This window comes from Epinephelus lanceolatus, chromosome 16, assembly GCF_041903045.1.
Source record: "Epinephelus lanceolatus isolate andai-2023 chromosome 16, ASM4190304v1, whole genome shotgun sequence".
Lineage (NCBI taxonomy): Eukaryota > Metazoa > Chordata > Actinopteri > Perciformes > Serranidae > Epinephelus > Epinephelus lanceolatus.
In genome coordinates this window covers 32,979,914-32,998,376 of record NC_135749.1, presented here as the reverse complement: position 1 = coordinate 32,998,376, position 18,463 = coordinate 32,979,914, and the positions used below count along the sequence as shown (strand labels likewise).

General features: G+C 40.6%; 1 protein-coding gene across 1 annotated transcript in view; it reads right to left on the bottom strand.

The window, feature by feature from the left end:
• The window catches only part of LOC117263279 (uncharacterized), a 29,526-nt gene extending 11,648 nt beyond the window's left edge, over nucleotides 1-17,878 (bottom strand). The window contains exons 1-2 of the mRNA XM_033636518.2: nucleotides 17,793-17,878; nucleotides 3,194-4,432 (exon numbers count right to left, since the gene is read on the bottom strand). Of these exons, the coding sequence (XP_033492409.1) occupies nucleotides 3,194-3,949 (756 nt within the window). The 5' untranslated portion in view covers nucleotides 3,950-4,432; nucleotides 17,793-17,878. The remainder of the gene's footprint in view (nucleotides 1-3,193; nucleotides 4,433-17,792) is intronic.
• Nucleotides 17,879-18,463: the final 585 nt, after the last annotated feature.

Genomic DNA, 18,463 nt, shown 5'->3' with positions numbered 1-18,463 from the left:
CCATTCTAAGCCAATATATTTTTGTTATTTTAACAAATATCTCCTTATAATCAGCGAGCTGTCTGTTCTGTGTGTGGGTTAGGGGGTAAGGGTTAGGGGTTAACACAACCCTGGCTCTGTAAATGGGAAATAAACAAATGCCGGCTACTCTCCCTCTTTAATGCCCTCGCCCATGAGGAATGGAGCTACACCATGATAGCAATGAACTAACATCAGAGATATTACAAGAGGTCCTGAAGGAGCACTGTTTCGTTTGGGTTTTAAGTTCAAACATTAACAGTCTTTCTCCAGAATCACTGACTCCACCTTAATTTCGTGGTGATAGGGATAAATAAATTGACCAAATAACAAATAACAATACTGTGATCTGATGATCTAGAGGATTCTCAGAGAGGCTAGTACCTTCCCTCTATCTCCACTAAGCTTCACTCCAACATGTGATGGTTGAACACAGGGGTTGCTTTAGGTCAGGGGTGAGGGCTAATCTTAGAGCAGCTTCCTGTGTGAGCTCAGGCTTGGCCACTGATATCCAACAGAGAGATGGAGAGCCGGAACTCTGAGAGGACATTAGCCTCCAATGGCTCTGAGACAACAGGCCAGCCAACAGCTGTGATATTAGCTCCGAAAGTGTTGTGTGTCAGACAATGCCTGATGGATGGTTCTTGATGTGTGCGCGAGACGTATCTCCACCAACTTTTGACACTTACCTAAAATGTTTGTGTTTATTCCAAAGCTATAGATACCCAATTAAAAGTAGTATTGTTTAGAAATCAAAATATTTCAAAACTGAAAATATGAATTATTAATGAAAAATGGCCTTGTAATGCCATGAACACAAACAGCATCCTGTGGGTTACCATGTCTTCATGAATCATATCTTTCTTACTGTATTTTGGCAGCTGACATCACTGGCAGCTGATTCAGCGGCTGAGCTTGTGACACTTAATGACGCAAGACATGACCCCAATTAAGTCAAACCTTTGATAGGCTTCTGCCTCCCTGCAGACTGTTCAGTCTCTCCTTGCAGACACATTACTAAGCATGTCAAAATGTTCGTATCGTGCAGGCTTCCTTCGGGAGCTCTTAGAGATTGTTTACCCTTTTCACCTGAAATATTACAGGTTTAATTACAGCCATATGAATATCTTCAGATAGGAGACAGTGCTGTTCCTTTCTATCCCTGCAGCGTTCTTGTATAGTTAAAAGAAGAAACTCTTCTAAAAAAAAAAGGTAACAGCATCTGTGGGAGTCAGTTTGGATCACTGAACTTGAGAAAGAGCAGAACCCCGGGGCAGTAATGTAATCTTGATAAAAATATATTAGGCATTTGTCTTCTTTGAATGGTCGTTGGACTCTGAGTTGCTTACAAAATATTTGGTACTAAACTATACTTGTCTGTGCTGCTGTATTCTGTGTCCTCCAGTGTACTATGTGTGTTTATATGTACATGCCTGACCGTGTTCTTTCCCAGGGTTATTGACACTGATAAATTGGTGTATTAAACACAATAACTTGTTGTTTTTTTTGTTGTTTTTTTTAAATGTATCTTTCTATCATCCTAAATATCGAATATTTCATAGAGGCGCCTCTATACATTTAGTCAGCTGAGTATGATGGCCTCTCAGCCTGATGTTTGTTTCTTTTGTGCTGTGTATAGTGTTATATATATATTTTTTATTTATTTATTTTTTCTATTTTGTATTGTCACGGTCTTATTGGTCATGTGACCTGTTTGGAGCTTTAAAAATGGCGTTCTACAGCTGTATTTCTCAGTCTGAAGAAGGGCACCTGTGGCCCGAAACGTCACTCCAGGATGGTGGAATAAATGCACCTAAAGGGAGCTGAAGAGTGCGGACTTTTCTTTGTCTTTTCTTCTTTGAATGGTCCACATACAGTTAAATAAGTTAACAAAAAACATTACCTTGTGGCAGACCATAGATTGCTTTCTTGTGACCTATTTTCTTTCAGAACTTTCTACATACTTCAACTCTCTTGGTAGCTCCTTATTTTGTAATTCAGAGCTTCCCGTGACAGTTCAGCACAATGTTCCTTCCAAATCAGGTTCTACGTTCCCTCAGCCCTATGTTCCCTTATGAACTTTTTTTCATTCCAATTAGGCTGTATGTTCCCGCAGCCCTGTGTTTTTTCATAAACCTTTTTTTCTCCATTTCAAATTAGGCCCTACTTTCCTGCATTAATTGTTTTCATTTCAAATTAGGCCCTATATGCCCCAATGAACTGTCTCCATCCCAATTAGGCCCTATGTTCCTGCAGTCCTGTTTCTTCTTGAACTTTTTTCATCCCCAATCAGGCCTTACATTTTCTCAGCCCAGTGTTCCCCCATGAACTGTTTCCATTTCAAATTATACCCTATGTTCTTTTAGACCCATGTTCCCTGATTAACTTTTTTACATCTAATATTAGGCCCTGTGTTCCCTCAGCCCTATGTTCCCTCGTGAACTTTTTTCCATCCCAAATGATGCCCAATGTTCCCCGAGTCTTATTTTCCCTAAGCATTAGAGCTGGTACTTCTATAACTGGGTTATAGGTTAGGGTTGCCCATATGATAAGATGTCTATAACTTTTTGAAAAATAATGCTAAGACTGACAGAGACACAAACAAACAAACATACAAACAGATTGATAAAACATTATGTCATTGGCCGAGGTGCTGATATGTGTGAACATAGGGCTGAGGGAACATGTACACACTCTGCCAGTTACACAAGATGTTTTCATTTACATTCAGTTGTCGTACAACTGCTGCACAAAGTCCCCTTTAAATTAGTCTTGAATAGTTATCTCCAACATGGCCTAGCAGAATTAAGCTCTTAAACAGTTCAATCCCTGTCAATACCTAAGTTTATTTAAAAAAGACACCACGCATGTAACAAGTTAAAACTGACTGTTTTCCCAGAGCATCCAAAACTGACATTAGCGGGTACTCAGAGCTTCGTAGTTTGATACATAGGGCCACTGATAAGTGTTGGTATTTGTTAAGTTGGGACTGAGAATGTGTTGGCACAAGCTATCAAAATGGTGGAGCTCCAAACCTCAAAAATATCCATCCATCAGTACATATATTTCCTGGCATTGGTCAAAACTTGCCAATTTTGGTTGTTAAGTGGTTAATCCCCACCGGTGACACAGAATGTTCTGTTTCTGAGCATGCATTGTGGATCTTTGCACTCACCTGTAAGCTCTCCAGCCTCTCCTTCAGAGTCTGCAGTGTTTTGCCTGTCTGTTCAGGGGAGAAGGAGCTGTGCTTTCCATATGAGGAGCCCTTCCTGTGGTGGGGGTCGGACCTGTGGCTGCCGTGGGGGTAGTGGTGATCGCTGCTGTGATATGCTGAAGGCCCGTGGTGTGAAGATGAGGGTGAATGGTGGTTGCTGTGATGACCGTGATGGTCATCATGGTGGCCGTCATGATGATTATCATGATGGGTATCATGATGGTTGTCGTGGTGATTGCTGTCATGGTGATCAGTGCTATGGTGACCACCAAAGCCTTCACACAAAGTGAGTTTGGCTGTCAGCTCCCTGATGGTCTCCCGCTGGTCAAGGATGGTCTCCTTTTGCCTCACAAGGCTCTCACGCAGGTGTAAGATGGTGGCTTTGGCTTCGTCAGACATCATGCCTCTCCGGCTACTGCCATTGTGGCCATTAGTGTGGCCATTAGTACTCGTTGGTCCATGGGGCACACTGGGTGGGGAATAGCAGCTGGGGTCTGCTTCTGGGGGAATTGGGGTGCAAACAAATTTGGGGCTAATGCCATAGTCATATTCTATGCCAGGCATGCTTCCTGTTGCTGCTGCACATGACAGGAAGTAGTAGCAAATTAGAGAACGTAGAGGGAAGAAGGGGAGGATACACCCCAGAGAGGCTCCAACCCATTGCTGGTGTCTTGCAGAAAGAGGCATGAGGCTCAGAGGACTGACGTCTCTGGCCATTTTTGGCCTGAGTCCAAATTATTCCTTGACAAATGACACTCCCTCGAGGCCTTAGCTTCGTTGTGACCATGAATGGAGGTCATATGCTTTGAATTGAAAGGTAGTGGGGTAAAGCATGTCAACAGCAAAATCTCAGGAAAATGTCCTCCCAGACAGCATAAATTCCTTTCTAAGGACCAGCAGCACACACTCAAGGGCAGTATTCCAAAAACACACAAAAGGTGCTGCCAAACTCTTTAGCTAGTTGCCTTCAAGACAACCGTGCAGTTTCACGGAAGATTTCTTGGCTCCATGGTGAATTAACAAGCCGTGAGAGCAGGGCTGATGTATCCTGATAGGTCCTGCTGTCTCTAGGAAGAGGTGTTGGGCCACCGCCAGTCAGGTGATCCCTCTTGGCTCCAAGAACTTCCTGTGTTCGACAGCCAAGAGTAATCCCTTTAACTTCGGCTTCTAACCACCCATGGGATCCCAGAGTGCTTTTTCCTGTAGGACAGCAACAAGATTAACAAGATATCAAGAAAAAAAAAAAAAAAAGAAATATAATGGAAAATAAATGACTTACTGGGATTTTCATTAACTCTTTCAAAAAAGTTAGAAAACAAAACAAAAACTAGAGATTTGACATAACATTGTAAATATGTGGCTACCTTTAATTAAAGGAGTGAAACGAAATTTTAAAGGAAGGAAATCTGGGTCACGACTGAATTAAGAGAAAATTAAAATCTGAATAAACAGACAGTCATTTTATAGATTGATACAAATGTGTTCAGATGAATATGCGAAAGGTAATCTGCACCACAAACAATTCATCTCCAATTACTGAATTGCTCTTTTCGTCTGTCAGCATGTCTTATGTGTGCCAAGCCAGCAGACTACAGTATGAGTTCAGTGACACCAGCAGGCAGGTAGACAGCGCTAAGGGGGAGGCCAGTGGGGGGTCGTCAAGGCTGCAGCAAGCCACAGTGTAATAAGATTACAGCCAATTAATCTGTCCTCAAAACCACAGCCCAGCAATTCACATAATGATAGCTGGTTTTCATTTGAAACATGGGCGGGCCTGTGAAGCCCAGGCACTCACACCAGGGCCTTATGAATCAGTTGCATAGCCCGTCCGCCCTTGGCCAGCATGTTTAATGGCTATTTAAAGACAGTACAGCGAGGGGAGACAAAGTTAGGGGAAGGATCATCTCAGAGGGATGTTAGCGCAATGATGATGAACCTAGAACCAAAAGTAAATGTCCCTATAGCTGTGCTGTTTAATTATACCAGGACTTTCTGATATGAGTTCAGAAGATATTGTGGACATGTTGTTCTGATTTAGCTTTAACTTCGCCCACTTGCACATCCCCATCTGTCAAATACTTGCTGGGAAGTAGCCTATTCCTCACCAGCTCTGCATGTATATAGTCAGAAGTGTCAGTTTCCCAGCATTATCACATCATTCTGCCAAATTTATGAATGTTTTCTGACTATATGCAGCATGAACTGATACAAACATGTCAGTGGAAAAAGTAGGAACAGACACTTCATATTTCTGTTCCTCTTGGTTGCTTGTTAGCGGTCACAGAAATCAAGTTTTATACAATTCGCATTTCTGAGGGGAACAGATTCTAGAATATTTAAGGCAAGGAACACTGCAGCTACAATATGTTTGGTTAATGAAAGTGAGCAGAGCTGATCTATTTAAATGTTTTCAGCCAGGAAGTTGAAAAGCTTTCATCTGTGTCACAGCATATGGCGAGTCTTCTAGGCTACATGTTTGATGGGTCAGCCAGAGAGCAGGATGCTAGAAAGCCAAGAAGAACACATAGGATGCTGTTCCCTCTAAGCTCCTTATCTCCATAGGCTATCACAAGTTCAAACACCCACAGCACCCATTAAACTGCTGAGCACTGCACACTTTCCTCCTGAGAAAAAAGACAGCACTGGTTGTACTCAACTCACACTCAGTGAGGCGAAGCATAAAACTTTGTTGTATTACATTCACTTTTGAGATATAGACACTTACTCCTATTCTTGCTTTAGAGATGAGAAGCTTTATAGAATCCCTAGTCTGTCTGTATGTCAAATATGAAGCTGCAGCACGTTAGCTTAGCTTAGCATAAAGACTGTTAACAAGGGGAAACGAGCATGGCTCTTTACAAAGGTAACAAAATACACCTACGTGTAGAGCAATGTCATTGATTAAAATGTTGTCTTGACTGTTTTTTGCACAAGAAGAGAAGTATAAAATCAACATGATGAGATTTCATGGGGGTTCATGTAGATGTATAAAGAGACAAGGTTACAGCGTTGGAGGCGAACCTTGCTCATTCCTGTGACACTTGCTCAGTGGTGTATGAGGCCAAAAAAGTTGCCTATAAAATGATGTTGATGATCACACTGCTTCCACACTGTGTTGCCCATAGAGCTGGTGCACTCAAGACTTCCATTGGCTGAGCTGGCTACTTTGACTTAACACAGTTGAGATTATTCAACTGTGCAGCTCTTCTAGATTTTCCAAATGTTATTGGACCAATTTTGGGGGGGTTGAGACACACACAGAAAAATAAAGTATCTACTGATTTACATCTTATACCTTGTAAGTCTATAGAAATAAAGTATTTTTTAGGCAACATGGCCTCATGCGAGGGATGTAATTCCTCTGTTTTGCCACTATGAAAAATGGCTTCAAAGCCTGGCACATTTCCTGGTGGCTGGCCTTAACCTGATGTGCCATATGGTTTGGTACACACAACAGCTACATGGCAGGGGAATGGATGACTCATCTGTCTATCACTGGCTATCATGGAGTAGTCAGGACAAGAGCGAAAACATCTTTTCCATCAAGAAAAGGCTTCATTGCTGTTCTTTGCTCTTCTTTCAATGAAGAAGTACTCTTGAGTTTGGATATAACTGATGCTATTGCAGCATCTATACTAACCCTTTTGCGGCCACTTTTGTGTTTTTTTTTAACCAACAGTTGCCTCTCTGAGTCACCTCACAAACCTAAACCATGTCTGCTAGTAGCTCCTCATAAGATACTGATTGCTTCCAATCCCAGACACTGACACATATGCATTAGGCCTACTCAAAGCGTGACAAGCTGGATTTATGTATGATCTTGGCAAACCAAGATTCTCACGTGATCTCATGATATCGTGAGAATCCAGCTGTCGTGCAAGGCAGTGACCGTAGATATAAACGTAGATGACGATCATTGATGATGATGATGATGATGATGATGATGATGATGATGATTGGCTGCTGCATTATACATGAACATTGCAGCCATATTGGAAAGGACAAGACTTGGCTGTAAATGAATCCATATAAACAGGGGGACAGCATTAAACAGCTGGTGCACATTAGCTCACCTGGTAGGGCCTTGTTGCAGTGGCCACAGGAGTGGTTCAAGTCCAAACTATGGCCCTTTTCTACATGTCAACCCCCCTCTTTCTCCTTCTTACACGCTAAAACAACTGTCCTATCCATTAAAGGCAAAAGCCTTAAAGTTCCAGTTTTATAGCAGCACTGATTTCTTAACCATTTGCTGTCTAACAGTAAACATGTTTGTTTTTTTTTTGTTTGTTTTTCAAAAGTCGGTTCACTGAGTGCAGTTTAATGAGGTGTTCGGAGGTGAAGCTGCAGCCAACAGATGAAGGCCTTAATCTGACAGTGAGCCCCACTGTCTGATACTTAAAGACAACATTAGTGGAGACTTAGGATACGTGATACTTCGCTGAGGCACGAGGCATCACACATGAGCACAAAGAGCATCACCAAGGGCAATGAGCGATGCCCCCCCCCCCCCCTCTTTCGAGACAAAAGGAAGGAAGGATGTATAGACCTGTTTCAGTGACAACGTCTGTGGCTCCTGCAAACACAAAGAGGTTTAGCAGTTGTGCGTTTTGGGTCACTAAAGAACTACATTTAACCATTTTTTTGTATAAAACAAATAATAATAATAAATAGTATTTAAATATTACCATGTTTTTAGTAACTTAGGGCATTTTTTCTTTTTTCATTTTTTTTTCTGCGTGGCAAAGCACATTCTCTGCTGATATAAAAAGTTAATGAACAGCCATGTATATATAATGTTAATAATGTTTGTTAATATGGTCAGTGTGAAGAATAACTTTTACTATTGGTTGTTTTTACATGTTTTCTTGGATACAATTATTTTCTCTCATTTCCTCAAATTTTCATTTTGGATGACATCTAAAAAAAAAACTAAAAAGTGTATTTCTCTCAGGTCATTATTGGTACTCATTTTTGTGTAATTTTCACTGTAGTCAGGCTTGCAGTGGCCCTTACAGGTGCATCAGGTTGATCTGCTAATGCTCCCATCAGCAGAGGCAGAGCAGACCACAGGAACATGTCTCCCTGCCTCACCTCATCCTCTCGAGGGTGACAGACTAAAAGGATTGGTTGGATTTAATGCTATTTAACGAGGGATTGGCTGCAGGGTCCTGGTTCCGCCAGAGGAACTCGCCCCTCCACACACAAAGTCAAGCCATTGTTGTGACACGTGTCGCTGCAGAAGAAGAACATGTGCGTGACGAGCAGCCGGTGATCATTATGAGGCAATCAACAGCCAGTATGAACAAAAATCACAGTTTCTTAGGTAGTGTGTGGTTTCTCCTCAAGATTGCTGTATGTATAAATATTCTGTTCAAATCAATTACCTCAGTGAATATTTTCCAACGTCCAACAGATTAGATTTCTCAATGAATTTAAAGCTAAAGATGAGAAGTGTCCACAGAATTCAGATTTGTCGTACTGTTAGTTTTTATTCTTATTTTCAGTTAACACTTGTGATGTGGGCGTGTTCTATCTATGATGCACAAAAACATCAAAAAACATTATGGTTTATTAAAAAACATTATAGAAAACTAAACCATTTTCTTTGTGCATGTTAACATGTATATGACAGCCTCTAAAGCTAATCGCAGCCCCTGGCAAGGATCAATTATCCAGGTTCACTGTATGCCTCCCACCATGTGGCCTCATCCTCCTTGCAGCTTAAAGGTGCTCCCCCTCCTCTTCCTGTGCTTGCCCTGAGCTCAACTCCACGCCTCACGCAACACATCACATGAGTCAAACCCCCCCACCCACCCCCGCCTCCCTGTCAGGTGCACCAGCTCCATGGTAAACATGGTGTGGAGGTGAGTCATGTCTGTCTGAATGTGCCTCGCCACAACACAACAAACAAGTGACACTCTGAGGAGTGACGGTGTAGGAGGTGCTGTGACATCATGTGTCAGAGGTGAAAGTCTTAATTTCTTTAAACAGGCTCGGGGAGCGTTCCAACACCTGGATGAACATTAATCTCTCGCACTTGATTAACAAGCACAGACATGGGAAACTGCGTTGGAAAACACTATTTTCACTGAGGGAAAAGTAGGCAGACTTTTGGGATATAGCCTAACTTAAAATAAATTTGAAATGTTTTGTGGAACTTTTGAGTTTTCAAATTCTGTATCAATTTTTGATCAATTCAGCGACTGAAATGTTTTATGTCTGTGACCTCTGTATTGACACACTGTGAACCACAAGTGCACTCAGTGAGCGTGGACCACCACCAAGGCCAAATGCCCTATTTGCAATGTCAAAGTATACAATATGCCACTGTGTTGTCATTTGAGCTTCTCTGTGGTTTGTTTTACGCTGTGCTCATACACTGTTTGTATGTGTTCCTACAAAAAGTAATGAACACAAATTTGTACATATCCCACATATTTCAAAAGGCTGCGATCGCGTGACAAATATGTTGCTGAGAGTTAAAAAGGGAGAAGTTCTGAACGGTCTTGTAAGAAGGCAGGTTGGGGTGGTGGATGGTTCACAAAAACGTGGACTTTTCCCTGGAGATTGGAACCGTGCAAAGTTTGAGTCGTTTCTTGTCTTAAACCTAACCACCATAGCTTTAACTGTCTAGGCCTAACTTCTGTAACTTTACGTTAATTATGTAACTCCAAGTTAAGGATATAAGATCATTCGTGAGATGATAACACGTAGAATATCATACAAATTGTTCTATAAGGGTGCGTTGTTTGTTTCGGTAGCCAGGCCGGTCAGGCATGCACGCAAAGTTCATGTCCCCAGTGGCTAGTGCTGCCACTCTGCACTGTGCACTATCTGGGCTGCTCATGAGATAGTTACAGCTGCAATGTCAAACCTACAGCAGTGGGACAACCTCATCATGGAAACCTTATGCCCACCCTTTGGTCCCCCCCCAGGTCGCCTCACTGAGTGTGAGTTAACACCCATTATTGATACAGTTCAGCAGAGCTGCTGTTGTTTGTACTGTTAGTGCATATATATATTTATATTTATATGCCCCAAGATTTGGGTCTGCTCCAAAATGGAATGGCATCCTTCTTGGCCCACGCTACACCTTTGCATCCAAGTTTCATGAAAATCAGGCCAGTTGTTTGTCAGGTACTGCTGCTGACAAATAAAACTTTACTTTCAAGCATTCTCCTCCCATATTTTCTTCACAAGCAACATTGGAACAGTTAGACTTCCGATACAGAAAAATACTTACTTCTTACAAGCACACTTTTATATTGCTTTCTCTTCTAGTTCTTGTATTTTACACATCACTTTCTTTTAAGGTTGAATTTTGTTCTAACAGTAGAACCACACTAAACTATTGTCCTAACCTGTACATTTATTTAACGAGTAGAAGCCTAATTGAAAGACACGAGACAGACAACAGACAGCATTTTCTCACTGCATATCAAATTTATACAGATTTTTTTGTGGGTGATAATTAACTGCTGTAAATGTAATCAAAATTGCACTAAAAAGAGAATAACAACCTTGAGGTACAGAATGCAGAATCTATTAGCATAAAGCCATTACTGAAATGCTCTTATCTAATATAGTGATTTTCATTATTAAAACTTTCTTTTTAATATATTTTGCAAAAGCAATGCATTATAGTGTATTAATGTAAGTCTGTGACTGTCTCCCTCAATATCCTTTATATCTTTCTATACACCCTGAAACAAAGCTACCATCTCCGCATCATTATCAAGCTAAGTAAGTGCTGAAGCCTTTGTTAAATCTGATGAAGTCTGAGCCATTTTCCTCACAGTAATGTCTATACTTGAATGCATTTACATTTAATTTATATAGAGAGAATAAGTTGGGTCACTGTCTTGTTTAGTTGTGAGGACTTTTAGCTGCAAAGACTTTTTGTTACGAGAACTCTTACAATGTTAGGGATTTCAGTTGTGAGGACTTAGTTGTAAACCTGTTGAATTGTGAGGATCCTTGATTTAGAAATGTTCTCCTTGTAAGCACTAGTAGTCACAGTATGAGGGCTTTTCTCAGTGAGAACTCTGGATTGTGAGAACTTTTTGTTTTACGAATGTTTAGTTGTAAGAACTTTTACATGAGAGAACCTTCAGATGTGGTAATTAGCGAGGACATCTTTTAGGGTCTTTTCACACATTGAGGTTCAAACCAAGGTATGCGATTTTGTTACATTTTATAAATTTCATCCAGACAGTTTTGGTTAAACATTGCGTTTATGTTGCATGCTGATTGGTCTGAATACGAGCATGTGTCAGCAGGGTGTCAGTTTGGTGGGTAGCCCTCTAAACTATGAACAGATTAATTTTGTTACCACCTTTATATACTACTGCCATAGTTTCTTGATCTTTAGGTGGCATTGTTCTCCCATCCTCTCGAATCTTCAATTTCTAATTGAAAAATAACTGAAAGTGTACAAATTTGAAGTCATTGGACCTCCTCTCCACATGTGCTGTCACGGTTCATTTTGATTTCTTGCGTTGTTTTTTTTCTTTTTTTGGTTCTGATGACCGCCTGCCAGAACTAAGTGCAACTGGTCCGAAAGTCCGAACAATCCAAAGAAATGTTTTCACACTTGTTACAAACTGAGACTTGGTTTAGTTTTATCTGTACAACTCTTAGGTAGGTAGGTGTGAACGGGCCCTTAGTTGTGGAGCCTTTTTGTCATGAGATCTTTTTGTTGTGAGGACTATTTGTTATGAGGACTTGCAGTGGTGAGGACAATTATTTGGTAGGGTGTTTTTATTATTAGGTCTTTTTCCTATGAGGAACTTCCGTTGTGAGGACCTGCATTAGTGAGGACATTTTGTTGCTAGGACCTTTTTTTTTTTTTTTACAAAAAGTTTTGCTATAATGTTTTTTGTTATGAGGAAATTGAGTTCTATGAACTTTTTGTTGTATTTGTGAGGGATTGTGGGAAATCTATATTTTGTAGGGATTATTTGTTATGAGGACCTGCACTAGTGAGGATATTTCGTTGCTAGGACTGTTTTTACAAGAACCTTTTGTTATGAGGACATTTAGTTATGAGGACTTTTTTTTATGAGAAATTTTAGTTGTGAGACCTTTAAATTGTGAAAACTTTTCATTGTGAGGACTTTAAGTTGTGATGACACTTAGCTGTGAGGACTTTTTATGATGAGGACTTTTAGTTGTGGGGACATTTAGTTGGAAGGACTTTCAGTTGGAAGGACTCTTTGTTGTGAGGTTGTGATAGCTATTGTCTGTAAACAGTTTTAGTTTGAGTGTCTGTGGTTGTGAGAATTTCAGTTGTGAGGACTTTTTGTTGTAAGGACTATTGATTATGAGGACTGGTGAGGACATTTCATTGCTGGGACGTTTTTGTTATGAGGTCTTTCTGATCTTTTCTCTATGGAACCCTTTGGTTGATCGGATGTTGTGAGAACTTGCAGTTGTAAGAACTTTTAGATTTGAGCATATTTTAGCATAATTACATTTTTTATCATGCTGTCCTTCTTGCTGTGCTAATGATACTTTTTCATGAACAGTACATTAGGACATGTCTTCATTTTTCAGGCCTTTGTCCATTTGGGAAAATAATGACCTATCCATTGAAAATGTCTCCTGTCATAATTACCACCAGGCTCATGCAGTCAATCAAAGTTAGGAGGGTGATGAAATATGACCTCATTGAAAACGTCCATATGGAACAGTTCAGCGTAATGATTTATGTCTTGGTGCCCAAGTTCCCGTTTTACAAGGACATCCTCTACATTTCTGCAATATAATAAAAACTTATAAGAAATTGTGACATGAGGGACCCATCACTGTTATCCAGGATAATGTCACAACAATTTATCTTGGTATAATACTTGTACAACAACTAAAACAAAACAAAACAAAACAACCTTTTGGTTTAATCTGGCCACTGTACCAGATAAATATAATGACTACTATTTCAACTGTGTTTCTTTCATAGTGTTTTGGCTCCTAAGCATATCCATTCTATACATTTTAAAAGTAATCTTGTTCCCATAGATATCACTATTTAAGTCAAAGTTGTACTGATTTCTTGATCTTGCAAACATACTGTAACATGTCCCTGCTATCTCTTATGAGACACTAAATAGCCTTTTATAAACCAAGCTGCATGCAAATCAGCCCACTCACTCACATGCTAACACTGTGGATGTAAAACAAAGATTTATTTCCTGTGACTGCAAAACAGGAACCAGCTCAATTAAAATCAACTGAAAAGGGTTAAAGACGAGTTAACCATTCCCTTCTTGAACCCAATCCTGCCTCACATCCAGGCAGACACATATAATTACAGTTTAGAGCTGTCCGGGTCAACAGCTTTTTACTGTGGAGCTGCTAAGTGCCACATGTGCTGAGTGCTTCGATGGCACCTTTGTACTTTTTTATTTTAGTACATTTGGATGCCAGTAATTTAGTCTTTTGTAATTTTCACAAAAGAGTAGTCATTCACTTCACTTTAAACTGCATCCATTACCCTGAACAGATAGTGTCTCCGAAAGCAATGAAACCTGGTGGCGGCACTTTGTCTAACTGTGATTAAAAAACACTCAACTTTCTCCTCTCTTTTTAATCATAGCAGCACTAGACAAAGGCCATGCATCCATGATTTCCTGAATTAACATGAAAGAAGCAAAATCTTTGCTCAGAGAGTAAGACAAAGTCAGAGTAACCTGACTCTAACTGTAACCCAAATCTTGCAGATAACAATTACCAAACCTCTTAATATGATAAAAAAAGAATGCCTAATAGTTCATGGTCACAATACAGATCCTGCTTTATCAAGTTTAAAATCATACTCAACTTTACATATTGCCAAGTAATGTTTTATCAAAGTAGCGTTTTGTCATCTTTGGCACAGGACACAAATCAGACCACCTGCAGAGTACTAAACAACTCATTGGCTAGAATAAATGGTGGCATTGTAAGTTTCTGTAAACCACAGACACATTTCATTTGTATGTTATTCTGTTGTGGATATTTAGATATTTAAAAACATTACACTTCAGCAATGCTGTGGTTAATGTGCAGTTGGGTTTGGGCACAAAAAAAGACTTGGTTATGGTCAGGAAAAGATCATGTTTTTGCTTTGGTTTTTGTAGCACTATGCCAGAAGGAAATGCAGCAATGTCACAAAAACAAGTGCTTTTCTTGGCACTATCCCTGGTGGAAACACAGCAATGGATTGATAATAAACACCCATGTTTGGTGGCCAAAAAGCTGCTGGAAACACAGGGATGACTCGCTCACAAACAACCATTTTGTTGTTTGCTGGTCTTAAACGGTGGTCTAGATGTTACACCATCCACCATACTCTCCACCTCCTGATGATCAAATCAGACCATATCTACTATGTCACTTGAGAAACACTGATATAAAATATGCATGAAATATATAAAGAATCTATTGCTTTCAGAAATGTACAATGCCAACATTTATTATGCGACTGTAGCCTACTACTGATGTAAGCAGTATCAGTTTAACTTCTCTGGACACAGGGTTGCATGAGTTATGGTCTTTGCATTTCTCTTTCCCACAACAGCATTGGGAGGGGAAAGAAACTGGTGAACTTGGGCCTATGAGTCAGAGGTCATCGCCCTGCCTCCACCCTGAGGTTAAAACACCACCTGGGTTTACACAGAGACAGCTTCATCAGCGACCTCCCTGCCTGGGGTTGGCCTCGCCAGACCGGCTGGAAATACTTGTGATGCCGTGGAAAGCTCTCTGGCTCATGCTAGAGTGAAAAGACTGGCCAACTAATGTGACAATACACTGGCTTAGCACAGGGAGTGCTGCAGGGAGCTCAGGTTTCTCAGCTGAGGTCTGGACTAGCTATTGTAACAGAGAGAGTTTATTCACACATCATCACGAAAGGGATGTAAGTCAAAAGCATCGACAGCTTTGTAACTGGGACACAGGTTTCCTGTCTGGACAATAATAAGAGACCAGTTATAATGTAAGGAACCAGAATTACAATGTACTGATCCTAATGATTTTGATGATTGATGGCAAAGTCAAAAATTCTGCCCATTATAGGACTTCCACTTTTACAGATCGCATCTCCTAACTCTGAGATACACTATACAATGAACTTTAGGTAGTAATTTCCCTATATAAGGTTGTCTATCTTCCTATTACCCAAGGTTTCAAGTCCCTGTGTTTTTTTTTAAATAATTCTATCATTTATCTTAATTCTTGGCTGTCAGGGATTTAGCGAGAGCTGGCGTCACGCTTGTCATGAGGTGGATTTCTGATCTGAGAGGTGATGGATCTCCTCACATTTTGACTCCTGTAAGCCATCTCTGGCCTCACTGCGACTAATGAAGAGGAGTCAAACCAAGGTCTCAGCACTGCACGTGGCCTCTAGCCTATCAGCGTTGCATCGATGGGGCCAAAGGCTCAGCAGGATACACATGAGGAGTACTGGAAAGGATGCCAAGGCCTCCACAACAAAAGACTCCCCTCTATTGTCTGGGTAGTTGATGCATATTGCTGAAGTTGTTAGGGGGATTTTCTAGAACAACAATTAAGGAACCTAATAACCACAACAGTTCCTCTGCTAAACAGATATTAAGACACATGTCTAATGCTAAACAAGACGTATGCTAATAGAATGATAATTCAGTGAAGGATTACCCAAAGAGATACAGCTACTAAAGGATCTGAGTGTCTTTGCTCATACAATTTAAATATGTTTAACAGGATGTGAATTCGTGAACTCGTGAACTCTAGCAGTTCAAACACATAAGGAGATTGCATGAAGGCTAAAGATGAGGTGTGAAACACCTCAAGATCTTAGCCACACGTGATGTAAGGCTCATCAAAACTGCCCTCAATATTAGACGAGGATGAAGTAGTGGCACATGCAGAGATGGGGGCAGGGACATGGAGGATAAAGGGTGGGGGAGTTATTTGTTTGGGTATTCCAAGTAAGTCAAATCTAATGATATTTTAAAAAGTTTTCATGTTGTACTTTTCATTTTGTGTCAAAACATCAAACGGGTAAATGACAATGAACACATGCACAAGTCGTCTGTTGTTTCAGTTCACGTCTTTCCAACATGAGCCAACAGCTTCATATCACAACTCACAGTCCCATCTCCTAGAAATTATGTTTATATGCAACTAATTTGAAACAGCAAATTAGTTTTAAGAGAAATATGATGCAGATCAAATTATGCTTTCTACAAAAATCTTATTCTTTCTTAACCAAAACACATTTGTCACCTTAACCTCGGACAAGGGTCTTTGTTTCTGTGTTTTATTTGAGATATATCCAAAGTCACAATCTTGTCCTAACCTCAACCAAAGAGCTTTTGTTGCCTTAAACTAAGACATGAGTCTGGATGTGAACCTTAAGTTCTGGTGCCAAGGCCCTGCACGCTGTACACCTGCCATCCTCTCCAACTACCTCTCTCCAAAGCCTAGGTGTTACCTGAAAGAAACGCTGTCTTTGAACATAATCCAGGCAGTGATTACATTGCCTCAACAATGTAATTAAGAAAGCAGTTTAGTAACAGCAGTTTAGTAACGTGCAAACTTAATTTCTAGGAGACAGGGTTTTCATATCACTACTCAGCAACACTCAATGTGATTCAGTCACGTTCAGGATGTGTCTTCGGATAAACCTGACTGGAGATGCAGTTCTTGAAATTATTATATTTTATATATACTTTATTAATCCCCGAGGGGAAATTCAATTTTTCACTCTGTTGTCAATTACACACAGGTCCAAACACACACATGCACAAACAGGACCTATACATGCACTAAGTGGAGAGATGTCAGAGTGGGCTGCCCATGACAGGCGCTCCGAGCGGTTGGGGGGTTCAGTGCCTTGCTCAGGGGCACCTCGGCAGTGCCCAGGAGGTGAACTGGCACCTCTCCAGCTACCAGTCCACGCTCCATATTTTGGTCAGGACGGGGACTCGAACAGACGACCCTCCGGTTCCCAACCCAAGTCCCTATGGGCTGAGCTACTGCTGCCCCGGGAGTCTTTTAGTTTTATAACAAAAGTGTAAGCCACATTATATTCCTACATTTGTTTTTTCAAAAATACCCTAAGGGCCAAAATTTTGGTCTCTAAATTCACAGATTTTAATTCTAGTTTTGACTTTAGAACGTGTGCAGATACATTTTAAACAGAAATTAGATCTTTACTACTGTCTTATTGCACATGTAGCACGTACGCCTACAGCTTATGGTCGCATGTCAATTATGGCCCGGTTGAGAAAATCCCTATACGTGCATTACATAACAAAATGAATCCCACCTCATATTTCTAACATTTAAAAACACATTAACAGGTTTCCCTTAAACTGATTTGGACAAATAATAGCAACTCATTCTCGCCGGAGCATTACTTACATCATCTGCGTCACTGTAAACAAACCACCTGGGGAGCTCAGCTCTAACTTTGTGTGCCAGCAAGAACTGATGGAGGATCTCATAAGATAGGGATTGTTTTACTCTTCCCAAAGAGTTTAAAAACACAGAAGTTTGCTTTTAAGAAAATTTTGTGCGAAAGAAACAAAAGTTTTCTTACCTGCCCGTGAGTTTCAAGTCCCCAAGCTGGTTAGTCCATTCAGCACACTGATTAGCTTGAGGAGGATTGGCTTTAGGTGGGTAATTTTAAACCTCTCTCTCTCTCTCTCTCTCTCTCTCTCTCTCTCTCTCTCTCTCTCTCTCCCTCTCTCCCTCACTGTGTCTCTTCCTCACTCATACACACACATGTTCGGTCAGACATAGATCAGAACTGCCATTTTGTCTGACTTTTGTTGGTGTGAGTATGTGTTGATACAAACCTGCAGTGCTTCACTTCAGCAACAGATGATAATTTGCTCAAACTTTGAGAGAAAGTTAAAGACGCCTGTTCTCTGTGCAGAGAAGTCATACATCAATACTTAGAAATGTTTCATGAGTGGGTTCAAAAACTCAGCGAGGAAGCCATAACCAAAAACGAAGCAACAAGAGCTGATTAGATCTGATTGTCATTGGTTTACTTCCTCATGCAACCTGCTGTACATACATGTTGACTCATGCAGGTCACCATAGTCTCAAACTGACTGTACCTGGGTCTACCTGTATTTGAATTTACTCCAATCACGTTGGCGTGTGAAGTCCTTTTAACTGAAGATTAGCTTGAGCCTCTCTCCAGCCCCCACACATCTTAACCACGTCCACCTATTTACAATTACACAGCAGGAGCTGCCATCC